Source organism: Suricata suricatta, chromosome 1 (assembly GCF_006229205.1).
Source record: "Suricata suricatta isolate VVHF042 chromosome 1, meerkat_22Aug2017_6uvM2_HiC, whole genome shotgun sequence".
NCBI lineage: Eukaryota > Metazoa > Chordata > Mammalia > Carnivora > Herpestidae > Suricata > Suricata suricatta.
Window position 1 is genome coordinate 55824688 of NC_043700.1, and position 20490 is coordinate 55845177.

Below are 20490 nucleotides of genomic sequence, written 5' to 3' on the forward strand. Positions count from 1 at the left end.
TTTGAGAATTCACCACCAGATAAATAAATCAAAATCATAGAACTTGAAAGAATGTTATTGTAGAGTCTGCTTTATAGTATTTAATTTAATTTTTTTTTCCTGGGGGAGAGACCACGAGAGAGAGAACACACATGTCCCCCCCACCCCCCACGTGCATGGGAGAGTGACAGAGGGGAAAGAGAGAGAGAATCTTAAGCAGGCTCGATCTTCTGACCATGAGATCATGACCTGAACCAAAATCAAGAGTTGGTACTTAACCAGCTGAGCTACCAGGCACCCCTACTTTTTAATATTTCAGATGAAAAAAGTAAGGCCCATAGCATTTAGGTGACATGCCCATGAACACAGTGTTAGTTGCAGGAACTTGACATTTTTCTTCATGTCGGTAGCTGCACACTTTGGCATTTATGAAACCTGTTTTTTGGACCTCATATGCACATGCATACATACATACAAATGTGTTTAGGCACATGTGAACACGCTGCTGTAAGATTAACTTCATGGTAAGGATCATCAGTGACTTTGGTTCAAATGATTATTGTAAATTAGTCTTCAGATAACATATAAGTCAGCATCCAGTCAGGAGAAAAACCACATAATAATTTGATCAAGGAACATTTAATATAAATAATTAGTAACTATTTTTAGAGAATGAACTTTAAGGCATATAGGAATAGCAGATACAGGAAGCAGCCACTACTCTTAGCTCTGAGACAGTACCCAAAGAAGGAGTAGACTTTGGAAGATCTCCCCAACCCTATCCTCAAGGCTGATATTAAAAATTTTATTGGGTGTGGCATGGCTATAAACCACTGGATGGTGGGGTGCACTGATTTCTCATAGGCTGAGGCTGACAAACATGAAACTGTCCACTGTAGAGCTGATGAAGCTCCTGGGAACCTGCCTAGAGTGCCAGTGAAATATACTGGGAAGCTGCTTGAAGGATCGTTAAATCTCCTGGGAAGCCTTTTGCAGTGTCGGAGGGAGTTGCCAGAGGTTGCTGAACTCTTTGGGTAGTAGGCTGTTGGGAATCTGGCATTGAGGTTGCTGCTAAAGCTCACAAGGAAGCTGGCAGGAGTACTGGCAGAACAATCCTGGCAGCTGTCCACAGGGTAAATGTCACTGTGTGTCCCACATGCAGCAGGAACAAGAAGAAAGGAAGCATGCTAATCAGGAACAGAAGCTGTGTCCTGCTGCACTGTCCTTCCAACATCATCTGCTGACAAAGCTTAACATCATGATAGCAAGCAGAGAAGTGTTCATATTGTCCATTTTCTTCTCACAAGGAGGACAATGGAGGGTGAATTTGCAGCTGGGGGGCAATAACTGGCACATGAGATTTTCCTTCCTTCCTTCCTTCCTTCCTTCCTTCCTTCCTTCCTTCCTTCCGCTCTTCTATATAACATTTATCTAGGCCTAATGGACCAATGTCATCATATCTTTTACTCTTTTTCTTTAATCACCACGAGCCCTGGACTGCAGACTTCTCCCTCTCGTCATAACTTAATCTGACCCCCACCCTCTGCATACATCCCTAAACTCTTCCGGAAAGCCCTCTTGTTGCACATTATCAGCAATACCCACTGTGTTCTACACTTGTAGAGATTTTCTTCACCTTTTTTGCTCTACAACCTGGCTTGTCCCTGCACACACTATTGTACAGCTCTCTTCCATAGGGACTGTTTTCTTTCTAATCCCCTTACACTGCTGGGTCTAGAAGTAGGATGAGGGAGGTGTTTTCCCTGCCTCTCACTGCAAGATGTTCCCCTGCTCCCTAACTATCGCCCCACCAAAATTTTGGAGGCTTTTCCTACCAGACTATATCACTTGTTAACCCTTCATGCTAGGCTCATCTGTAGACCCTCATTTTTTGAAAAGTTTAACACTTAACTCCCTGTCACTCTTCCCAACACTGTCCTAATTCTTGGTGATTTCAGTATCTAAAAAAAAAAATGATCCTTCCAATAGTACATGGTCTTTTAGTTGTTCTTTTTCAGTGATTTTGTCTACCACCCTTAGAACTCTCACCTGTGGTCATACCATCACATTTATCATTGTTGATCATAGCAACTCTTCCACAGTCTCAATTATAACCATTCCGTGACTTACCACTACTCCTGTGTTTCCAGCATATTCCTCAAGGATTCTACCTCCACAATTTCTTTGTCCTATTTGGATACATAGATTTTACTAGTTTTTTTTCCTTCAGTATCCTTCTCTTCATTTTTATTTTCCTCTTTTAGCTTAAAATTCATGTTCTCTCATTTTAATTTACAAAGCCTCACCTCTCTTCCTTTTCTCTTTCATTACTATAAATTACCTGGCAAAAACTAACTTCATGAAATCCAGGCCTCCATCTCTTTTGTGCCTGAATTTGGGCACAACTGTTCTGACTCATCTGTCTTTAAGCTTATAGCTAATAATGTCAAGTGAACATTTTCTAGACATTCCGTTTCCTCAGTCCAGTTACTCTCCCACCTCCTAGATGGTTATTTTTTACCTTCTTGTTTTCCACTTCAAGCTAATGACCTTGCTTCCTCTTTTACTGAGAAAATAGAAGCAATTGGAAGAAATTTTCCCAAAATCTCACTACCACTACTTCCAGTCAGTCATATATGTTTGTAAATATCTGTCTTTCATCCTGTTACTGTGTGATCAGACAGAGTGATCTGTCTCTGGTCTGATCTGAGTCAGCCCTGTCATTTCCCCCCCAAGTTTTTATTTAAATTCCAGTTAGTTAACATGCATATTAGTTTCAGGTGTACAATACAGTGATTCAGCACTTTCATACAACACCTGGTGTTCATCACAACAAATATGCTCCTTAATCCCCATCACCTATTTAACTCATCTTCCCACCCATCTCCCCTCTAGTGACCGTCAGTTCTCTATAGTTAAGAGCTATTTCTAAAAATTAAAAGCAAGAGACTCTGTTAGTTTGCCTCTCTCTTTTTCCCTTTATCTGTTTTGTTTCTTAAATTCAACCCTGCCATTTGTATACTATTTTTTATTATTTCTTTGCCTACTAAAGGACTCATACGCTTTTCTGCATCATTATATTTTTTCTCTCTACTACTGAATCATTCCTGTTAGCAAACAAATATGTTGTGTCTTCCTTCTTTAAGAAACAAACAAAACCAAAACCCTTTCCTTATCTCTCATATATCTTTCCAGCTACTTCCCTATATCTCTGCTTCCTTTAACTGCGTAACTTTTCCAGAACATTGTTTATGCTGTTTCCAGTTCTTCTCTTTTCATTTTCCTTGAACCCATTCCACAGGGCTTTGTCATGGCTGTTAGGAAACTGCTCTTCACAAGGACATCAGTGATCTTTGTATTATTAAGTCCAGGGGTCAGTTGCGTTTTTCCTCGACCTCAGTTTTTGACTCACTTGATTACCCCTACTCTTCCTCCTTTAAACTTTTTCTTCACTTCAGTTCAAAATATTGCACTCTTCTGATTGTCCTACCTGATTGACTGCTTTTCTCAGCCACCTTGGTAAGTTCCTGCTCATGTTTCTGACCTCACATGCTGAAATGCTTAAATACTCAGTCCTTGGATATCCTCCCTCTTGTGCCATGCTCTCTTTCTCATCGGCAGCATCTAAAAACTGACCTAGATTTTTATCTGCAGCCAGTACTCCTTTCCTGAACTTGAGACTTCTATCTGTCTTAACATCTTTCATTGAATTTCTAATAGGCATCTCAAATTTAACATGTATAAAATTGAACTGTTGACTCCACATCCTGCACACATCCCTTCTTATTTTAGTAAATGGTAACTTCATCCTTCCATTTGTTCTCATCAAAGACTTTGGGAGGTATCATTGACTTCCCTTCCAACATCACGTTTGTTGACTCTACGTTCAAAATATACGTAGTGTTCTTGACTTTTCCTCATTATTTCTATCACCAAATTAGTCCTAGCCACCCTCATCTTTCACCTTGGTTATAATGTTTTGGCTGCTCTCACAGCTTCTAAAATTACTTCAGTCTGTTCTCACTTGAGCAGCCTGATGTTTGTACCATAAAGGTCAGATCATTGCACTTGCCTGCTTGAAACTTTGTGTTGGCTTTTCATTTTACTCAGTAAAAGCCAGAGTCCTTACAGTGGTCTACAGAGCCCTCTGATGCCCTCATTACCTCTCCAAGCCTTGTTTTCTACTCCCTGTTTGCTACCTAACCCCCAGCCTAGCCATGCTAATTAACTTTGTTGCCTTCAAACATTTTAAGCACTTATCCGAAAAATGTGTTTTTACTTCCTGTTCTCTTTTCCTAAAGGACTGTCCCTTAAGAAGACTACGTAGTTTTCCTTAACTTCCTTCAGATTTGTACTCAAAACTTACTTTCTGAATAGAGCCTTTATCCTTGATAACTCTATGTTAGTTAACTGCCCTCAACCCTACCCCCACAGTTTTATCTACTTTATTGTGCTTTGTTTTTCTTCACATTATAACTATCTAATGCACTGTGTATTTCTCATTTGTTTATTGCTAGTCTTTTTTATTTCAGTGTAAGCTCTGTGAAAGCAGGGATTTCTTTGTTGTTATGTTCACTGGTTCCTGGCAAATAATTCTTGGCAATTGTAGGCACTCAATAAATACATCATAAATGAATGATTGAATAGATTAATGAATAGAAACTTAGATTTTTGTCAAGCCTGTCAAATGTTAATTCTTTAAAAGAATGAGCAACAACCAAAAATTATAGTAAAACTACTTACAAAAGCCATTTTGTTACGTTTTTAGCAAATTGATAAATAATAAAAAATAAAACCTAGAGAGAAAAACAATGGTCAACTTTCTTGGGAACACTGGAAGTGTCTTTTATTCCATGAGGTGAATAGTGGAAAGAAACAGTTTGAATAACTATTTTCTTTCATTAGATAAGTAGTCTGCTAAGATTATTATCAATACTAGCACAAAGGATACTAAAAATGAATATAATTCCTTTACCTGTCCTACTCAAGAATTCAAGTCTAAGCATCATTAGACCCAGGATTATTGACATAAAAAAATAACATATATTCACGTAGCCAACATTCAGTGGCAAAGTACTGCCCTACCAAATAAATGTCATATTCATGTTTGTGTATTGAACTCTTTCTAGAACCTGCTTTCAATCCACCAGTCTCAAAACTCCAAAATTACAAGTCTGATCTAAATTGGACTTCGCACTAGTTAATGACTAGTATGTACTTCTTTCTTTCTTTTCCTTATTCATTACATACCCACCCCTTCTTCCTTTTTAAATGTTCTTTTTTTCTTTGACTCTCTTTCCTGTGTAGGTATTTATGATATTGATATTGTATTATGTGAGCACTTGGAGGATACAGAGTAAAGACTATATTTCTTCTGCCCTCAAATATTATGGTTTAACTAAACAGTCATAGGCCTGAGAAAAGGCAAAAGCTTGTTAGCTTGTAGGTTAAAGAATGTAATATTGGCATCATGTCCAGGAACATTGCAATGTTGGCAGTGTGATGTTGATGTTTATAGTTCTCCATTGGTCTAAGGGACATAGGGAACACTAGGATAAATTTTTTTTCCCAAAGGCTTGTTTCTTCTCTAGTTGTCCCCTTTACCCACTAAAAAACAGGAAACAGGACAGTAACTCCTTTAGCACCTCGTATGTATCTTCTTCATACTGTTTTATTAGACTGTCATCTCTCTGAAGTTAGGGACTGTGTTGTACCTTTTGCACAAAGTGAGTGTTTAATAAGATTTAAAAAAACAATCAGTGAATAAATGAGTAAATGAAATGAGTTCCAGCTTAGACTATGTGCCACCATTGCTGTAGTGCTCAGGGCCACTCTGTTGCAACAGCCACAATCTCCTATGCCAGCCCTTGAGGCCTCCTGTGTCCGGATCTGGGCCCTGGTCCCCAGCTGCATTGCCATTGGCCACTGTCCACTCAGTTCACTGCTACTCCCATGAGTCACATGAGACAAATAAGGATTTTGATGCCCGCTGGGTAACATACTTCAACAAGCCAGAAACTGATGCTTGCGAATTGAGTAAAGGGGATCAACATGCTTGTTGGCTATTATCTGGTTCCAGAACCCAAAATCATTGATGCTGCTTTGCAGGCATAAAGACATCTAAAAGATTTTGCTAATACAGTTCACATCCTAGAGGTTGTTAAGGACAAAGCAGAACTTCATAAGGAAATCTACCCCTATGTCATCCAGGAACTTAGACCAACTTTAACTGAACTGGGAATCTGCACTCCAGAGGAGCTGGGCCTTGACAAAGTGTAAATCCCATGGACGGGCTTCTCAAGGATTTAATCATAATGGTACCTGGTTATAAACAATCACCTGGAATTACTGATAATAATATATTACTTTATTTGAACAAATATTCCTCTATTGAGTACCAAACGATGTAATGGTAACTTTAATAAAAGGGAAATGAGTTTGAACTGAAAAGGAAAAAAAATTCCAAATCAGGAAAGTAATATTTTTTAATATTTTAACAGTACTTAATAGGGTTAAAAGCCAGATAACAAGTCTGCTTTTAGGGACACATAGAAAGTCATTGTTGCCGAGTTTTTATTCTCAGTACTTAAAGGTGACTACTTCAGTGTGAGGTCATGAAAAGAAAGCTTTAGAGCATTTGAAATCAATTTTTTATATACACGTGTAATTCTTGAGATAGAAACTTCATTTCTGTTACAGTTTTCTTCAAAGTAATTTAAGTAGTATAACTTTTGATCTGTAGTTTTTTCTACAAAGTCTATATTCTAATAAATTTGCTGTAGTCTTTTAGAATAGTTTTGAGAGTTAAGGAAAGAAACATTCCCATTATCCAAACACTGCATTTAATTTAACTTAATTTTGTTGTGGACACCTCCACATTTGTATTCAGATATACATTGCTTGTATTTTTCATGTGGTTCTGATAGTTTATAGATAATTTGTTATTTCATTTGACATTATATATACTTGATGTAAAATTTTATTATCATCATCAGTGGTTGTATTATAATTCACTGATATGAAGTCAGATTGATTACATTCTTATAAATGTCTTTTATTTCTTAATGAGATATCATTGACATATAATATTATATTGCTGTCAGGGATACCACAGGCTGATTTGACATTTGTATACGCTATGAAATGGTTACAAGTCCACCTGTCACCTTACTAAGTTAATACAATGTGTATTCACCATATTAACCTGCTACACATTACCAACCCATGACTTAATTATTTTATAACTGGAAGTTTGCACTTTTTAATCCTCTTTACCCAGTTTGTCCCCCTCTCTCTCATCCTCCCTTCTGGTAACCATCAGCATATTCTCTCTAGCTATAAATTTGAGTTTTGTTTTTTGTTTTTTAGATTCCACATATAAGTAAAACCATGCAGTATTTGTCTCTCTCCAACTTATTTAACTTAGCATCATACTCTTTAGGTCCATCTGTGTTGTCACATATGGTAAGATTTCATTCCTTTTTTATGGCTGAGTGGTATGCCATTGTGTATATATACCACCACCTCTTTATCCATTCATTTAATGATAACACTTGGGTCATTTCCATATCTTCACCATTGTAAACAATGCAGCAGTGAACATAGGAGTACATATACTGTTTCAAATTAAATGGTTTCATTTCTTTTGGATAGATACCTACTAGTAGAATTACTGGATGATCTGGTAGCTCTAGTTCTGGTTTTTTGAGGAGCCTCCATACTATTTTCTGTGGTGGCTGCACAAATTTACATTTCCACCAGTAGTGCTCAGAGGGTTGGTTTCCTTTTTTCCACATCCTTGTCAACACTTGTTGATACTCTCTTGTCTTTTTGATACTGTTCTTTCTGTGTGAGGTGGTAGCTCATTGTGATTTTGATTTTCCTGGTGATAGTGATTTGAGCATCTTTTCATATACGTGTTTGATGAGTTTCTTTAGTGCCATGTGTAGATTTTTTTTCATTTTCTTTTGTGCATTTACTATAAGCATTTGCATTGTGGTATATGAGATTCACATTATGTCACCTTTACATGTATGAGAGCGTAAGTTGATAGCAACTTAAATTTGAACACCTTCTAAAATTCTACATTTTGTCCCCTTCCATGTGTTATATTTTTATGTCACTCTTATGGAGTTATTTTTTTGTTTTATGTATTCCTTAACTAATTATTGTAGCTAATTTTCCTTTTTTCTTTCAAGCTTTCTAGTATCTTTGTAAGTGATTAATCCCATCCTTACCATTGCAAGTGATATTTTTATTTTTTACATTTTTATGGTATTATTTATTGCATTTCAACCAATAAATCCCTTTAATATTTCTTGTAAGGCTGATTTAGTTGTGATAAACTCCTTTATCTTCTCTTTGTCTGGAAAACTCTATCTTCCTTAAAATCTGAATGACAGTCTTATCAGATAAAGTCTTCTAAGTTGTAAGCTTTTTCCTTTTAGCACGTCTAACATGTTGTGCCACTTCATTCGGGCTCGCAAACTTTCTGCCTAGAAATAATAATACTCTGATAGCCTTCTGGGGTTTCTCTTGTATGTAACAATTTGCTTTTCTCTTGCTGTTTCTTTTTTAATGTTTTTTAATGTTTTTATTTATTTTTGAGACAGAGAGAGACAGAGCATGAGAGGGGGAGGTGCAGAGAGAGAAGGAGACACAGAACCTGAAGCAGGCTCCAGGCTCTGAGCTAACTGTCAGCACAGAGCCTGACGCTGGGCTCGAACCCACGAACATGAGATCTGACCTGAGCCGAAGTCGGAGGCTTAACCAACTGAGCCACCCAGGCGCCCCTCTTGCTGTTTTTTAAGATTTCCTCTTTACTTTTGACATTTTAATTATAATGTGTGTCGATGTGGCTTTCTTTGTGTTCATTTTATTTAGAACTCTGGGCTCCCTGGACCTGGATGTTTGCTATCATCCCTAGGTTTGGGAAGTTTTCAGCCATTATTTCTTTAATTAAATTTTGTCCCTTTCCATTTTTCTTCTTTCTGGTACACATATAATGCAAATGTTACTCCACTTGATGTCTCATAGGTGCCTTAGGTTATTTTCATATTTTGAATTCTTTTTTCATTTTGATGCTTGGTCTGGGTGAGTTTCCTGATTTTATTTTCCAGCTCACTGATCTGTACTTGAACTTCTTCCAGTCTGCTCTTGAGCTTTTCTCAAGTACTTTTCAGTTCAGTTTTTGTATTCTTCAGCTCTGACTTTTGTTTGGTACTTCCTTACGTTTTCTTTTTGTTTGTTGAAGTTCTCACTGTGTTCACCCCTTCTTCTCCTGAGTTCAGTGAGCATCTTTATGACAATTACTTTGAATTCCTTATCAGGTAGATTATTTGCCTCCATATCATTTAGGTCTTTTTTTGAGATTTTGCCTTGTTCTTTTGTTCGGAACATATTTCTCTGTTTCGTCATTTTGCTGACTTTCTCTATTTGTTTTTCTGTATTAAGTGAAAGAGTACCTCTCCCAGTCTTGAACGTGCAGCCTTCTTTTGGAGCATAATCTGTCTGCCCATTTTGCTGATCTTTCTGTGTTTCTATAAATTATGTGTAACATCTACTTTTCCTGAACTTGAAGGAATGGTCTTGTATATGGTTGTCCCTTATGTGGACCCTGTGTGCTTGATGACTTTTGGTGGCTAGCACTGTGGTTGATGTGGCCTGGCTAGCCTCTGTGCTGGGGCTTCCTTGTTAGATGGTGTGGTCCACATTGGTCCTGTTGCTCTCCATGCACAGGTGCCCTGGCAGGACAACTGAAGCTGAAATGGGTCCAAGCAAGGGATTTTGGGACTCTCAGTGCAATGGGCACACTGCAGGACAGCTCCAGCTAAAGTGGGTGCATGCCTAGAAAGGGGTGTCTAGGGAGTCTGCATGCAGAGGACACCCTGTCAGACACCACTGCAGCAGACCTGAATACAACACAGGAGGTCCTGTGGGAGAGGCGCATCTTGGCAGCATTGTTGAAGCTGAAGTAGGTATAGCTTGGGATGTTCTAAGACTGCCTGCACAGTAACGAGTGTCTGGTCTTGACAAAGTGACTAGTGCTGATGCTGATGCAGTTTTGGGGGCCTGGAGCTGATGTTAGGGAAGAATTCTTGAGACTTCTTTGGTGCAAAAACGTGATTTTATTTAAACACAGGGACAGAACCCATGGGCAAAAAGAGACTGATTATATACTGTGGAGTTGGGGGAGAAAGAGGCAAAGGGGAGGTTTCCAAAAGGACTTTCATATGCTAAAGAAGACTCTTAAGATACTGAGGCCTAGCTTTTGTCAAGCTGTGGTTGCTTTTCCCTCTAGCAAAACATTAACATTAAGACGGTAAGACTGTAAACTGTTGTTGAGACAAACAGAGTTGCTGGTCTCAAGTATTTGTCAGTGGGCAGTAAATTTAATTTTATCTACATTTCCTTCTGCCTTTGTTTCCCACCTCAGCACCATTACAGTTGGGGGTGTTCTGGGGCAGCTGGAGCTGAAACAGGCACCAGCCTGGAGGTCCGTAACACCGTGCACCTGGGGTGCCCTATCAGCTGTCTGAAGCCAGAGTGATCTGGGCCTGGGGTGTTCCAGGCGCGTCACACACCTATGTCACCTTGACACAAAAGCTGGAACTGTAGTGAGTGCTGACCAAGGGTGTTGTGCACACTACCCAGTGGCCGCCTTGGTGTGGGTTAGAGGTCCAGGGCACACTGAGGCCGCCGGCCAGTTTACTAACATGGAGGGGGACATAAACTGTGTTGCGCACTAGCTCCTCTGACTTGGCCCAGAAAAGATAAGGAGCAGCTCTCCTACCTTGGCTCTTTTGTATGCTAGTTGCTCTTTTAAAGCCCTAGAGCCTCCAGGGACTGGTGTGGAGTAGACCCAGGGCATGCTGAGGCGGAGGGGTGGGGGGCAACTGTGGCATTTTGTCTGTGCTGCAGAGCAGACCAGTTTGCTCCTATGCCCTCAGTATCCTCCCTCCCCACTGTCCTCAGCCTTGGGGGTGCGGATTCCCCGTTTTTGTTTTTTTTTACCATGTCTGTCTCTCTTGCTGTTCTTTCTATCTTTGTTGTGCAGAAGGTGTTCAGTCAGCCTTCAGTTCTTCAGGAGGAATTGCTCCATAATAGGTGTACATTTAGTGCATTTGCAGAGGAGGCGAAAGCTTCATAAGAGAAGTTTACAAGAAAAAGCATAAATACTTTTAAGGATGTTGTTAACTAATAATATATTATTACTACTCAGCAAACCATAAGAACATTTTCATGGACACTTTCTTTGCTCCAGTTCCTGTAATAGTTATTTTTTAAAGGATTCTGTTATTGCGCCACCAGAGGGAGCTCTGTGAATATATTTTAGTATTTTGGTTCTCATTTTTAAAGAGAAATGCAAATATATACACACACACACACACACACACATATATGTGTATATATATATATATATGTGTGTATATATATATATATATTTAAGTTTATTTATTTATTTTGAATGAAAGCAGGGGAGGAACAGAGAGAGAGGGAGAGAGAGAATCCCAAGCAGGCTCCACACTGCCAGCACAGAACCTGATAAGGGGGTTCAAACTCACAGACGGTGAGATCATGACCTGAGCTGAAACCCAGAGTCAGAAGCTTAATCGACTGAGCCACCCAGAGACCTCAGCTTGATATTTTGATTTCACAAACATTTGAGTGTCTTGTATATGTGGCAGTGGAGCATCAAAAGATGAATATAATCAGTGTCTTCATTTAACTTACCTAAGAGTATGTAGGTGTCTTAATTAAACATTCTCTTCTTACTGCTCACTATTGGGTAATCTGTTTAAAAGGTGTTTGTTTATAGTAAGATCTGTGTTACTTGTATTAATACATTTAATTTATTTTTTAATCTTGAGAGCATTCATGATCAGAGGAGGGGCAGAGAGAGAGAGAGAGAGAGAGAGAGAGAGGGAGGGAGGGAGGGACGGACGGATGGGGGAGGGAGGGAGGGAGAGAGAGAGAGAATCCCAAGCGGACTTGATTTGCAGTACAGAGCCCAACGCAGGGCTCCATCTCACCACCATAAGATCAAGACTTGAGCTGAAATAAAGACTCAGATGCTTAACTGACTAATCCACCCAGGTGCCCCTGTGTTAATATTTTTAAATTGTTTGGTGTTGCAGTTCACAGATTTTGAAACCTGTGCTAGACCTGATAGATTGAGTTAACCTGTGGAACCTTTCCAAATATAGAATGCAGGGTTCTATGTCTCTGCAACTCTTGGAGATATATATATTTAAAATATCTTTACTGAGATTTCTTTCACATACAGTACAATCTATCCATTTAAAGCTTGGAATTAAATAGTTTTAGTGAGTTCAGGGTTGTGCAACCATAACCACAGTCATTTTTAGAACATTTTCATCATCAAAAAAAAATCTTTTCCCATTACTTTTCACTGCCTATTCTTCCCCTAACCCTATTGCCCTAGGCAACCACTAATCTACTTCTGTCTCTATGTAGATTTTCTTATTCTGGACATTTCATGTAAATGAAATCATACAATACATGGTCTTTTGTGACTGGCTTCTTTTACTTAGCATAATGTTTTCAAGGTTGTAGTGTGTATCAGTACTGCAATCCTCCTTATTGCCAAATAATATTCTGTCCTATGTAAGGAATGGAAGAAATAATGTATTTTTACAGAGTTTCAGTGTAACATTCCCTCCTAGTTTAGGTTTGTATATATAACACACTTTGAAATATTAACTGTATGTTAATAATACTATGAAGAGCATTATCTCCAATTGTTTTTTTTTTCCTTACGTGTCCATAGCAGTGGCCCCAGTACTCTCCCTTAACTATTTTGAAATTTTGAGTTACTGTCTATTAGTGATGGAAAAATCTGTTTGGGGGGCGAAAAACGGGTCCTTAGAGAACCAGCTACACATACTGTGTATCTTTACAGGGTCTGGATGTGAAATGTATTTCTTACTCTTGTTTACTTTCAGAAAAAAATTCGAAAGTTACCATTCTTAAAATATTTCAGTATTTTTGTCATTTCATTGACTCTAGTGCCACTTCTGGAGTTAAGTGTTAAGATACATGTTCAACTTAAGTAAGACTTGAATTTAAGTAACTAGCCGAAATTGGCAGTTAGGAGTTAGGACCTAAAAATATAGTGAGGGGTGGGATGTTTCTGGGAATCCACCACCTGGGCCTTCTCAGGTCACTCATGGTGTGAGATTTAGTACCTCTTACCACATTGTTTGTGCAGCTTTAAGCTAACTTAGACCGTATCAATAAAGTGGGTTTGGTTAGGGGCACCTGGCTGGCTCATGCCCCGTGTTGGGCATAGAGCTTACTTAAAAGAAAAAATGAAAATGTATTTGGTTTATGATGGTCATGAATTAAACTGGCAAAGCACATTGTAAAAAGAATCATTTGCATTTTATCAGCTTATCAATATGCCAGGAAGTGTTACATATTCTATATAGCATTATTTTATATGCTCACATTAAATAATGTATCCATTCAAATAAATTAGTTACATTTCATAAGGAGGAAATTATGTGTAAATTATATATCATGTTGCCTTCTGAAGAAGAAACTGCAAATATCTTTTTAATTCTTTTACTATAAATAAACTTTTGGGTCTTCCTACTTCTTTTTTTATTAATTTTATTAACTTCATAATAAGTGAGGGTTATTTTTTTTTTATTCTGAGTTGTCTTTTAGAATTTTAGTGCTTATCTCTGGATCATTTTATAAAATTTAGAAAACTGAAGGAATGAGTGGTATATAAAAGTAATTTCATAACACTGGGTTTTGCTAAAAGACAATTGCTATTGAAATGCAGTTGTTACGAAAGTCACTTTTTAAATTTATTTTTGAGAGTGAGAGCATGAGAGACAGAGAGAGAGAGATATTCCAAAGCACGCTCCTCAATGTCAGTGCAGAGCCTGACACAAGGCTTACTCCCACAAACTGTGAGATCATGACCTGAGACTAAATCAAGAGTTGGATGCTTAGACAACTGAACCACCACCCAGGTGTTCCCCCCAAGGACACATTTTATGATTTAATAAAGTAGTAAAATTTAGTATTATTTAAATCATAATATAAATTATCATTGAAGTAATTTTTTGAAGTAACTTTTTAAAATGACATTTTTTTTCATTTATATTTAAAATCAACAGGGTGCCTGAGTGGCTCAGTTAGTTGGGCATCTGACTTTTGCTTAGGTCATGATCTCATGGTTTGAGAGTTCAAGCCCCGTGTCAGGCTCTGTGCTGATAGCTCGGAGCCTGGAGCCTGCTTCAGATCCTGTGTCACCCTCTCTCTTTGCCCTTTTCCTGCTCACTTCTCTGTGTCTCAAAAATAAATGTTAAAAAATTTTATATTTAGAATCAACATATGTAAATAATTTTGTTATCTTTATACTCATTTTTCCCTAAGGTAACTGAAAAATGTAAAACTGGTACATGACCCATAACTTAGAGTTTCCTGTAAATACTTTTTATCTTTTTTAGTATATAGAATTATATTTTGAATTGTTTGAAAATTTGATCATATGATAGGCTTCCTTTACCTTGATTATAAAGTTTGAGTATTTGAAACAGTATAAAAACAAAAAGAAGAACATGTGTCACTTATTCTTAGAACACACATGTAGAAATCCTTAAGGGGCACCTCGGTGGCTTCATCAGTTGAGTGCCCAACTCTTGATTTTTGGCTCAGGACATGATCTCAGCATTGGAGGATTGAGCTCCGCATTGGGCTCAGCAATGAACGTGGAGCCGGTTTAAGGGTCTTTCCCTCTTGCTCTTTCCCTCTGCTTCTTACTCTCACTCTCTGGATAAAAAAATATCCTTAAAAAGTATTTTTCAAAAGACAAATCAGGGAATTTGTCAAAAGAAGAATAATTATCAAATAGGATTCATTTTAGGAGTATAGGGTAGGTTCAATAGGAGGAAGATAACTATAATTTCACTACATTAGCAGATTAGAAAAGAAAACCATGTATAAATTATTTCATTAGATACTGAAAGTTCAGTGAAATTTAACACTAATTTTTGTCTTATTTATTTTTTAAAGACTTATTTTTTTTAAATATTAGTTTTAAGTAATCTCTATACCTAATGTGGGGCTTCAGTTTACAGCCCCAAGATCAAGAAGAGTTGCATGCTCTACTGACTCAGCTAGCCAGGAACCCCCACTGATTTTGTTTTAAAAAATTTTGTTGTGTACAGTAAATATGTATAACATTCTATATGTCAATCATACCTCAAAGTAGTTTAAAAAAAACTGGAGGACTTCTATGATTAAAGAAATATAGAAGGGGAAAATTTTTAACTTGATACAGTAATATGTACTTGAAACCTATGTCAACAATTGTATATAACAATGAACAATTGGAAACATTACCAATAAAGTCAGGAACAAGATGAAGATATTTCCTGTGATTGCTTTTTTTTTAATATGCGAGAAGTCCTAACCAGTGCAATTAAAAACATAAATACTGGCAGAAAAGAGAAAACATAGACATTATTTACATATTCATATAATTACCTACCTAGAAAATTGTAGTGAAGTAACAGAAAACTATTTATGAATTCAGTAAAGTAGCCTGACACAAATTACACATCTAAAAATAAATAATCAAAAAATGAAATGGAAAGAAATAGAAACTTGCTGAAATTCTTTAGAATATACCTAATGAGAAAAGTTCAAGATAACTGTGAAAGGAAGCAAAGTCAATGAAATACTACAGATGAATGAGGAAAACAAATGTAGATAGAAACAATAACAAAGATAAATCCCCCAAACAGTATTAATCAACAGATGCAAGATACAAAAGAATATGTGTTGTATAATGCCATTAATATAAAACTCAGAATAAGAAAAATAATAAACTATATTGTTTAGGAAGGCATATATAAGGAGCAAACCAATAAAGAAAAGCAAAATGGTAGTGGTAATCTCTGTGGTGGTGGTAGGACTTGTTGGGAAGGCGCATTGGAGGCTTCTGGGTGTTGGTAATATTCTGTTTCTTGACTGGGTTGTAGTTACATGGGTAATGTCTTTATTTTTGCTAACCTCTGTTTAGATCTTTTATCTGTTTACCTATAGGTGACTTTATATCCCACTAAAAAAAAAAAAAAAAAGGAAAAGAGGAAATGATTAAGTGGAACAAAATACAGAATTCCAGAAACTGACCCATTGTCTGTGTGAATTTATTAGATGACTTATGAGGATTTTAAACCAGGGGGGTGGGGGCAGGAGGGGATAAAAGCTATATCAGCCAATAAATTGTTATGAGATCATTGAATTTCCTAGAGAAAAAACTTAGATCCCCAGATCATTTCATAAATAAAAATTTATTTTAGGTAGATCTAAAAATAAAAATTAACTACAAACATTTAAAAATCTAAATATAAATTAAAGATCTAAATACAAGAATGAAACTAAGTGGCAGAAACAAAATATAATACTGAGGTCCAGAATGTCTTCCTTAGCAAAACAATATATGCAGACATTATAAAGGAAAAGATTGGCAGATTTAACTAAATGTAAATTACAGACTTCTGTCTAATGAAAGATACATCAAACAGCAACCAAAAGAATATGGAAAATATTCGTAGCATCTGTTATAGACAGTCTTATCTTCTGCACTGTGCAAACAGCTCCTAAAATTGAACAACCCCACAATTAGATGAAATTGGTATATAAAAGAAGTGCTAATATCTATGTAATGAGAAATATTCTGAGTCTTTGCAAAAAGCAGAGATTCAAGATAGATTGGTAATATTCAGTATTTGTGAGATTGTGGGTGAGTTCTGTGATGGGAGTATAATTTGATACAGCCTCTTGGGAGTACAGTTTTTCTCAACATTTAAGTTATGTTTTTATTCTATAATTCCATGTCTAGAAAATTGCCTTTCTGAAAGACTTGCATATGGCACAAGACAGTGCCTTACAAGCATATATAGTAGGAAAAAAGTGGAATGAACCCATTTGTCCATTCCTAGAGGAATGGTAATATAAATTAATTATATCCATGGTGTGGAATATTGCCATTGTTAATTTGCTTACTACAGTGTGGAAATGTCAAGGAACATTGTTAATAGTAAACAGCATTTTTCTATTTCATAACACATTATTATTACATTTATGTAAGAAGCATTAAAAGTTAAAACTCTACATATATATGTTATGTATATCTTTAACTGTGTAAATCAATGTTTTGGAAAGATACTCATGAAAATATTGACAATGATTACCCATAGAAGTAGAGAGTGAAGTCGACTAACTTCTTATTTACCTTTGCATATAAAATTCATTGTATAGTGACCATATATTGTATAGTAAATGTATATTGTATAACTACTTTTTTTTTTTAAGAAAAATTTATCTCCAATACTGGGCTTTCTAAATAACATTCTATTCTCATATTAGAAGACTGAAAATTAACATCTGTATCTGAGGACAAAACTTAGTGATTGGGGAAGGACAATTTTTGCAGTTTCTTTGAATCTGAGGTTTTTTTTTTTTGTTCAACAAACATGATATCAGACATTACAGTCATTCTTTATTTATAGGGATAACATATATATTATTTTTACATAATTTTTTTTACCTGCTCTAATCTATACTATTTCCTGGCTTTGGACCGTGTTCTTTTTCTAGCTCCTTTATATATAAAGTTAGGTTGTTTTTTTAAGATCTTTTTATTTCTTGAGGTAGGCCTGTATTGCTGTAAACTTCCCTTTTAGAACAGATTTTACTTTATCCCAAAGATTTTGGACTGTTGTGTTTTCATTTTTGTTTGTGTCCACATATTTTTTTGTTTCTCTTTGAATTCTTGGTTGATCCTTCATTATTTAGTAGCGTGTTATTTAGCCTTCATGCATTTGTGTCCTTTCCAGATTTTTTCTTGTGATTGATTTCTAATTTCATATCATTATGGTTGGAAAGGATACATGACATGGTTTTAATCTTTTTGAATTTATTGAAACTTGTTTTGTGGCCTAACATTCTGGAGAATGTTTCATGTGTACTTGAAAAGGATGTGTATTCTGAGGTTTTGATGGAATGTTTTGTGTATATCTGTTGGTCCATCTGGTCTAATATGATTTTCGAAGCCACTGTTTCCTTGTTAATTTTCTGTCTGGATGATCTATCCATTAATATAAGTGAGTATTGAAGTTCCCTACTATTTCATAACCATAGGGATAATATATTTTGAAACAGAGTCATGGCAGTATTGACTTTACCTTTTTCCTATTTTGAATTTCCATAAATTTGAATTTTTCCAAAGAGTACCTCAAAATCCTTATCTAATTTGTAGTTTTACTTTTTGTCCAGGCCCATCAAATTCCAGTGAAGAAAGTGAATCCTGGAGAAGAAAGGAGGAAAATGTTTGAGGTATAAAGACATCTGTCTGCTTATTTTAAAGCTTTGCAAAAACATTTATAAGAAAAGAAACAAAGTCTTATAAAACCTTCAAACCTTTCCTCCTTATTTCTTTCAAACAGATACCTTTAATTCTTTTTTTTTAACCCCTAATCTCCCTGGGCATATGTCTACTATTGGTGCACTAACTTTCCTTATGAAACTAGAAAAAGTAGGAATTATTTTTGATAAAACTGTTCTTTTTTTATTTAAGGAAGCAGCAAGAAAGAGAAGGTTGGAATTTATTGAAAAAGAAAAGAAACAAAAGGACCAGGTAGTTTTTTTGCTTTTATTTTTCTTCCCTTGCCAAGTTGAGGATGATAATAATTTTAAGAGCTCTAAGAAGTTTGTCTTTAAAATTGTTACAGATTAGTTTAATGAAGGCTGAGCAGATGAAAAGACAGGAAAAGGAAAGGGTAAGAGAATAATCCATTTTTCCATAGTACATTCCACCTCTTCCCCACACATATTTTTTTTAAAGGAATACACTGATTTCCATTGTATTTGTAAGCTTATTTCATGTACTTTCTATTAAATACTTGAAATTGTGTTTTGTTTGTTTCTTTTCCCCAAAAGTTGGAGAGAATAAATAGGGCCAGGGAGCAAGGATGGAGAAACGTGCTAAGTGCTGGTGGCGGTGGTGAAGTGAAGGTAGGCATTTGCTATCAGTACGGTTACACCACTGCAGTGTTTTCTCCAGTTTCACCGTGCTCTTTGAAATGTATATAATTGGCCTTTTTTGGTGGGGAAGGGATTCTTCATCTATTATGAATTCTTAGTTTTCCTGTATGTACTTCATATATAGCTTGTATTGATAACTAATACCTGACACTGTTAAACTTGCTTAAAAAGTTTGATGTGAAGGCTATGATATACCTTTTCTTCCAGAAGAATCTTTTTTTTAAATCAAATAAAGTTTGTCCTCTGCCTTAAATCCTTCTGTTGCTTCATCCTAGCCTTAAGGATTAAGTTTTCATAAGATCCTTGTTACTCTGGCCCCTGCCAATCTCTCCAAGCTCATCTCCATTCCTTCCCTACCACACTCTGTGTGCTCAGGTGAGGCTGAACCGAAGACCATACCTTGTATTGTACTTTCTTTATTCTGTGTAGTCTGCCTGATCTCTTTGTCTTTGTACTGTGTTTCTTTTTACTTGATAGCACCCCTCCTGCCTCCTCACTCTGACCCCACATCCACAGCTAGGTAACAAATTACCTAGCTAACCGGTTGCCTCGGTATGTTAATTCAAACATCCTTTTTTGATAGTTCCACACTATATAACCTATGGCAAGTTACTTTCCTGAGACTTAACTTCTTCATTAAAAAAGGAAAAATTTCAATAACAATGCCTAGCATGTGTTTAGCAAGAATTCATAGGTTAACTTCTTGTTTCTTTCTTTGTTCTACTTATCTGAAGTCTACATTTTCTCCTTTGCTCTTGTAGCATCCTTTACATATCTGTAATAGGCCAAATTCTAAGATGGTCCTCCAAATTTCTGATTCCTATTGTAGATCTTTCTATTCCCTCCCCTTAATTGTGGGCGGAACCTGTGAATATTGTGGTGTCATATCTCCCTTGATTAGATTATGTTGTGTTGTAAATGGTGTTGGGATAGTCACTCCTGTGATTACCATTGACATTTGATGAGATTCCTTCATAGAAGACAGAGGGGAGAAGAGAGTGTGAGAGACATGCTTCTACTGGCCTGGAAAAAAGGCAAACATTCATGTGACAGGGAAGCCTTTAGGAGTTGATAGTGGCCTCTGGCCAACAACTAGCAAGAAAATGGTGACCATAGCTATTACTGCCACAAGAAAATGAATTCTGCCAGGAACCAGTGAACTTGAAGAGGATCCTGAGCCTCAGATGAGAATTGTAGTCCTGGCTGACAGCTTGATTGCTTCCTGGTGAGATCCTGAGCAGGGGACCCAACTAACTATATCCAGACTCCTGAGCCAGGGAAAATAGTGAGATAATAAATGGGTATTGTCTTAAGCTACTGAGTTTGTGGTGATTTGTTACACAGCAATAAAAAATGGATATGCTTTTTTCCCTCTGTATTATAATTTTAATATATGTTATCCAGTCAACTTTTAGTTAACAC

The 20490-nt window shown here is 36.6% G+C and overlaps 1 protein-coding gene across 2 annotated transcripts in view; it reads left to right on the forward strand.

Moving 5' to 3' along the window:
* Nucleotides 1-20490, forward strand: part of NEK1 (NIMA related kinase 1) — a 216246-nt gene that overhangs the window by 49180 nt on the left and 146576 nt on the right. For both annotated transcript variants that reach the window (XM_029938932.1, XM_029938937.1), the window contains exons 13-16: nucleotides 18301-18360; nucleotides 18602-18661; nucleotides 18756-18803; nucleotides 18964-19038. In XM_029938932.1, the coding sequence (XP_029794792.1) occupies nucleotides 18301-18360; nucleotides 18602-18661; nucleotides 18756-18803; nucleotides 18964-19038 (243 nt within the window). The remainder of the gene's footprint in view (nucleotides 1-18300; nucleotides 18361-18601; nucleotides 18662-18755; nucleotides 18804-18963; nucleotides 19039-20490) is intronic.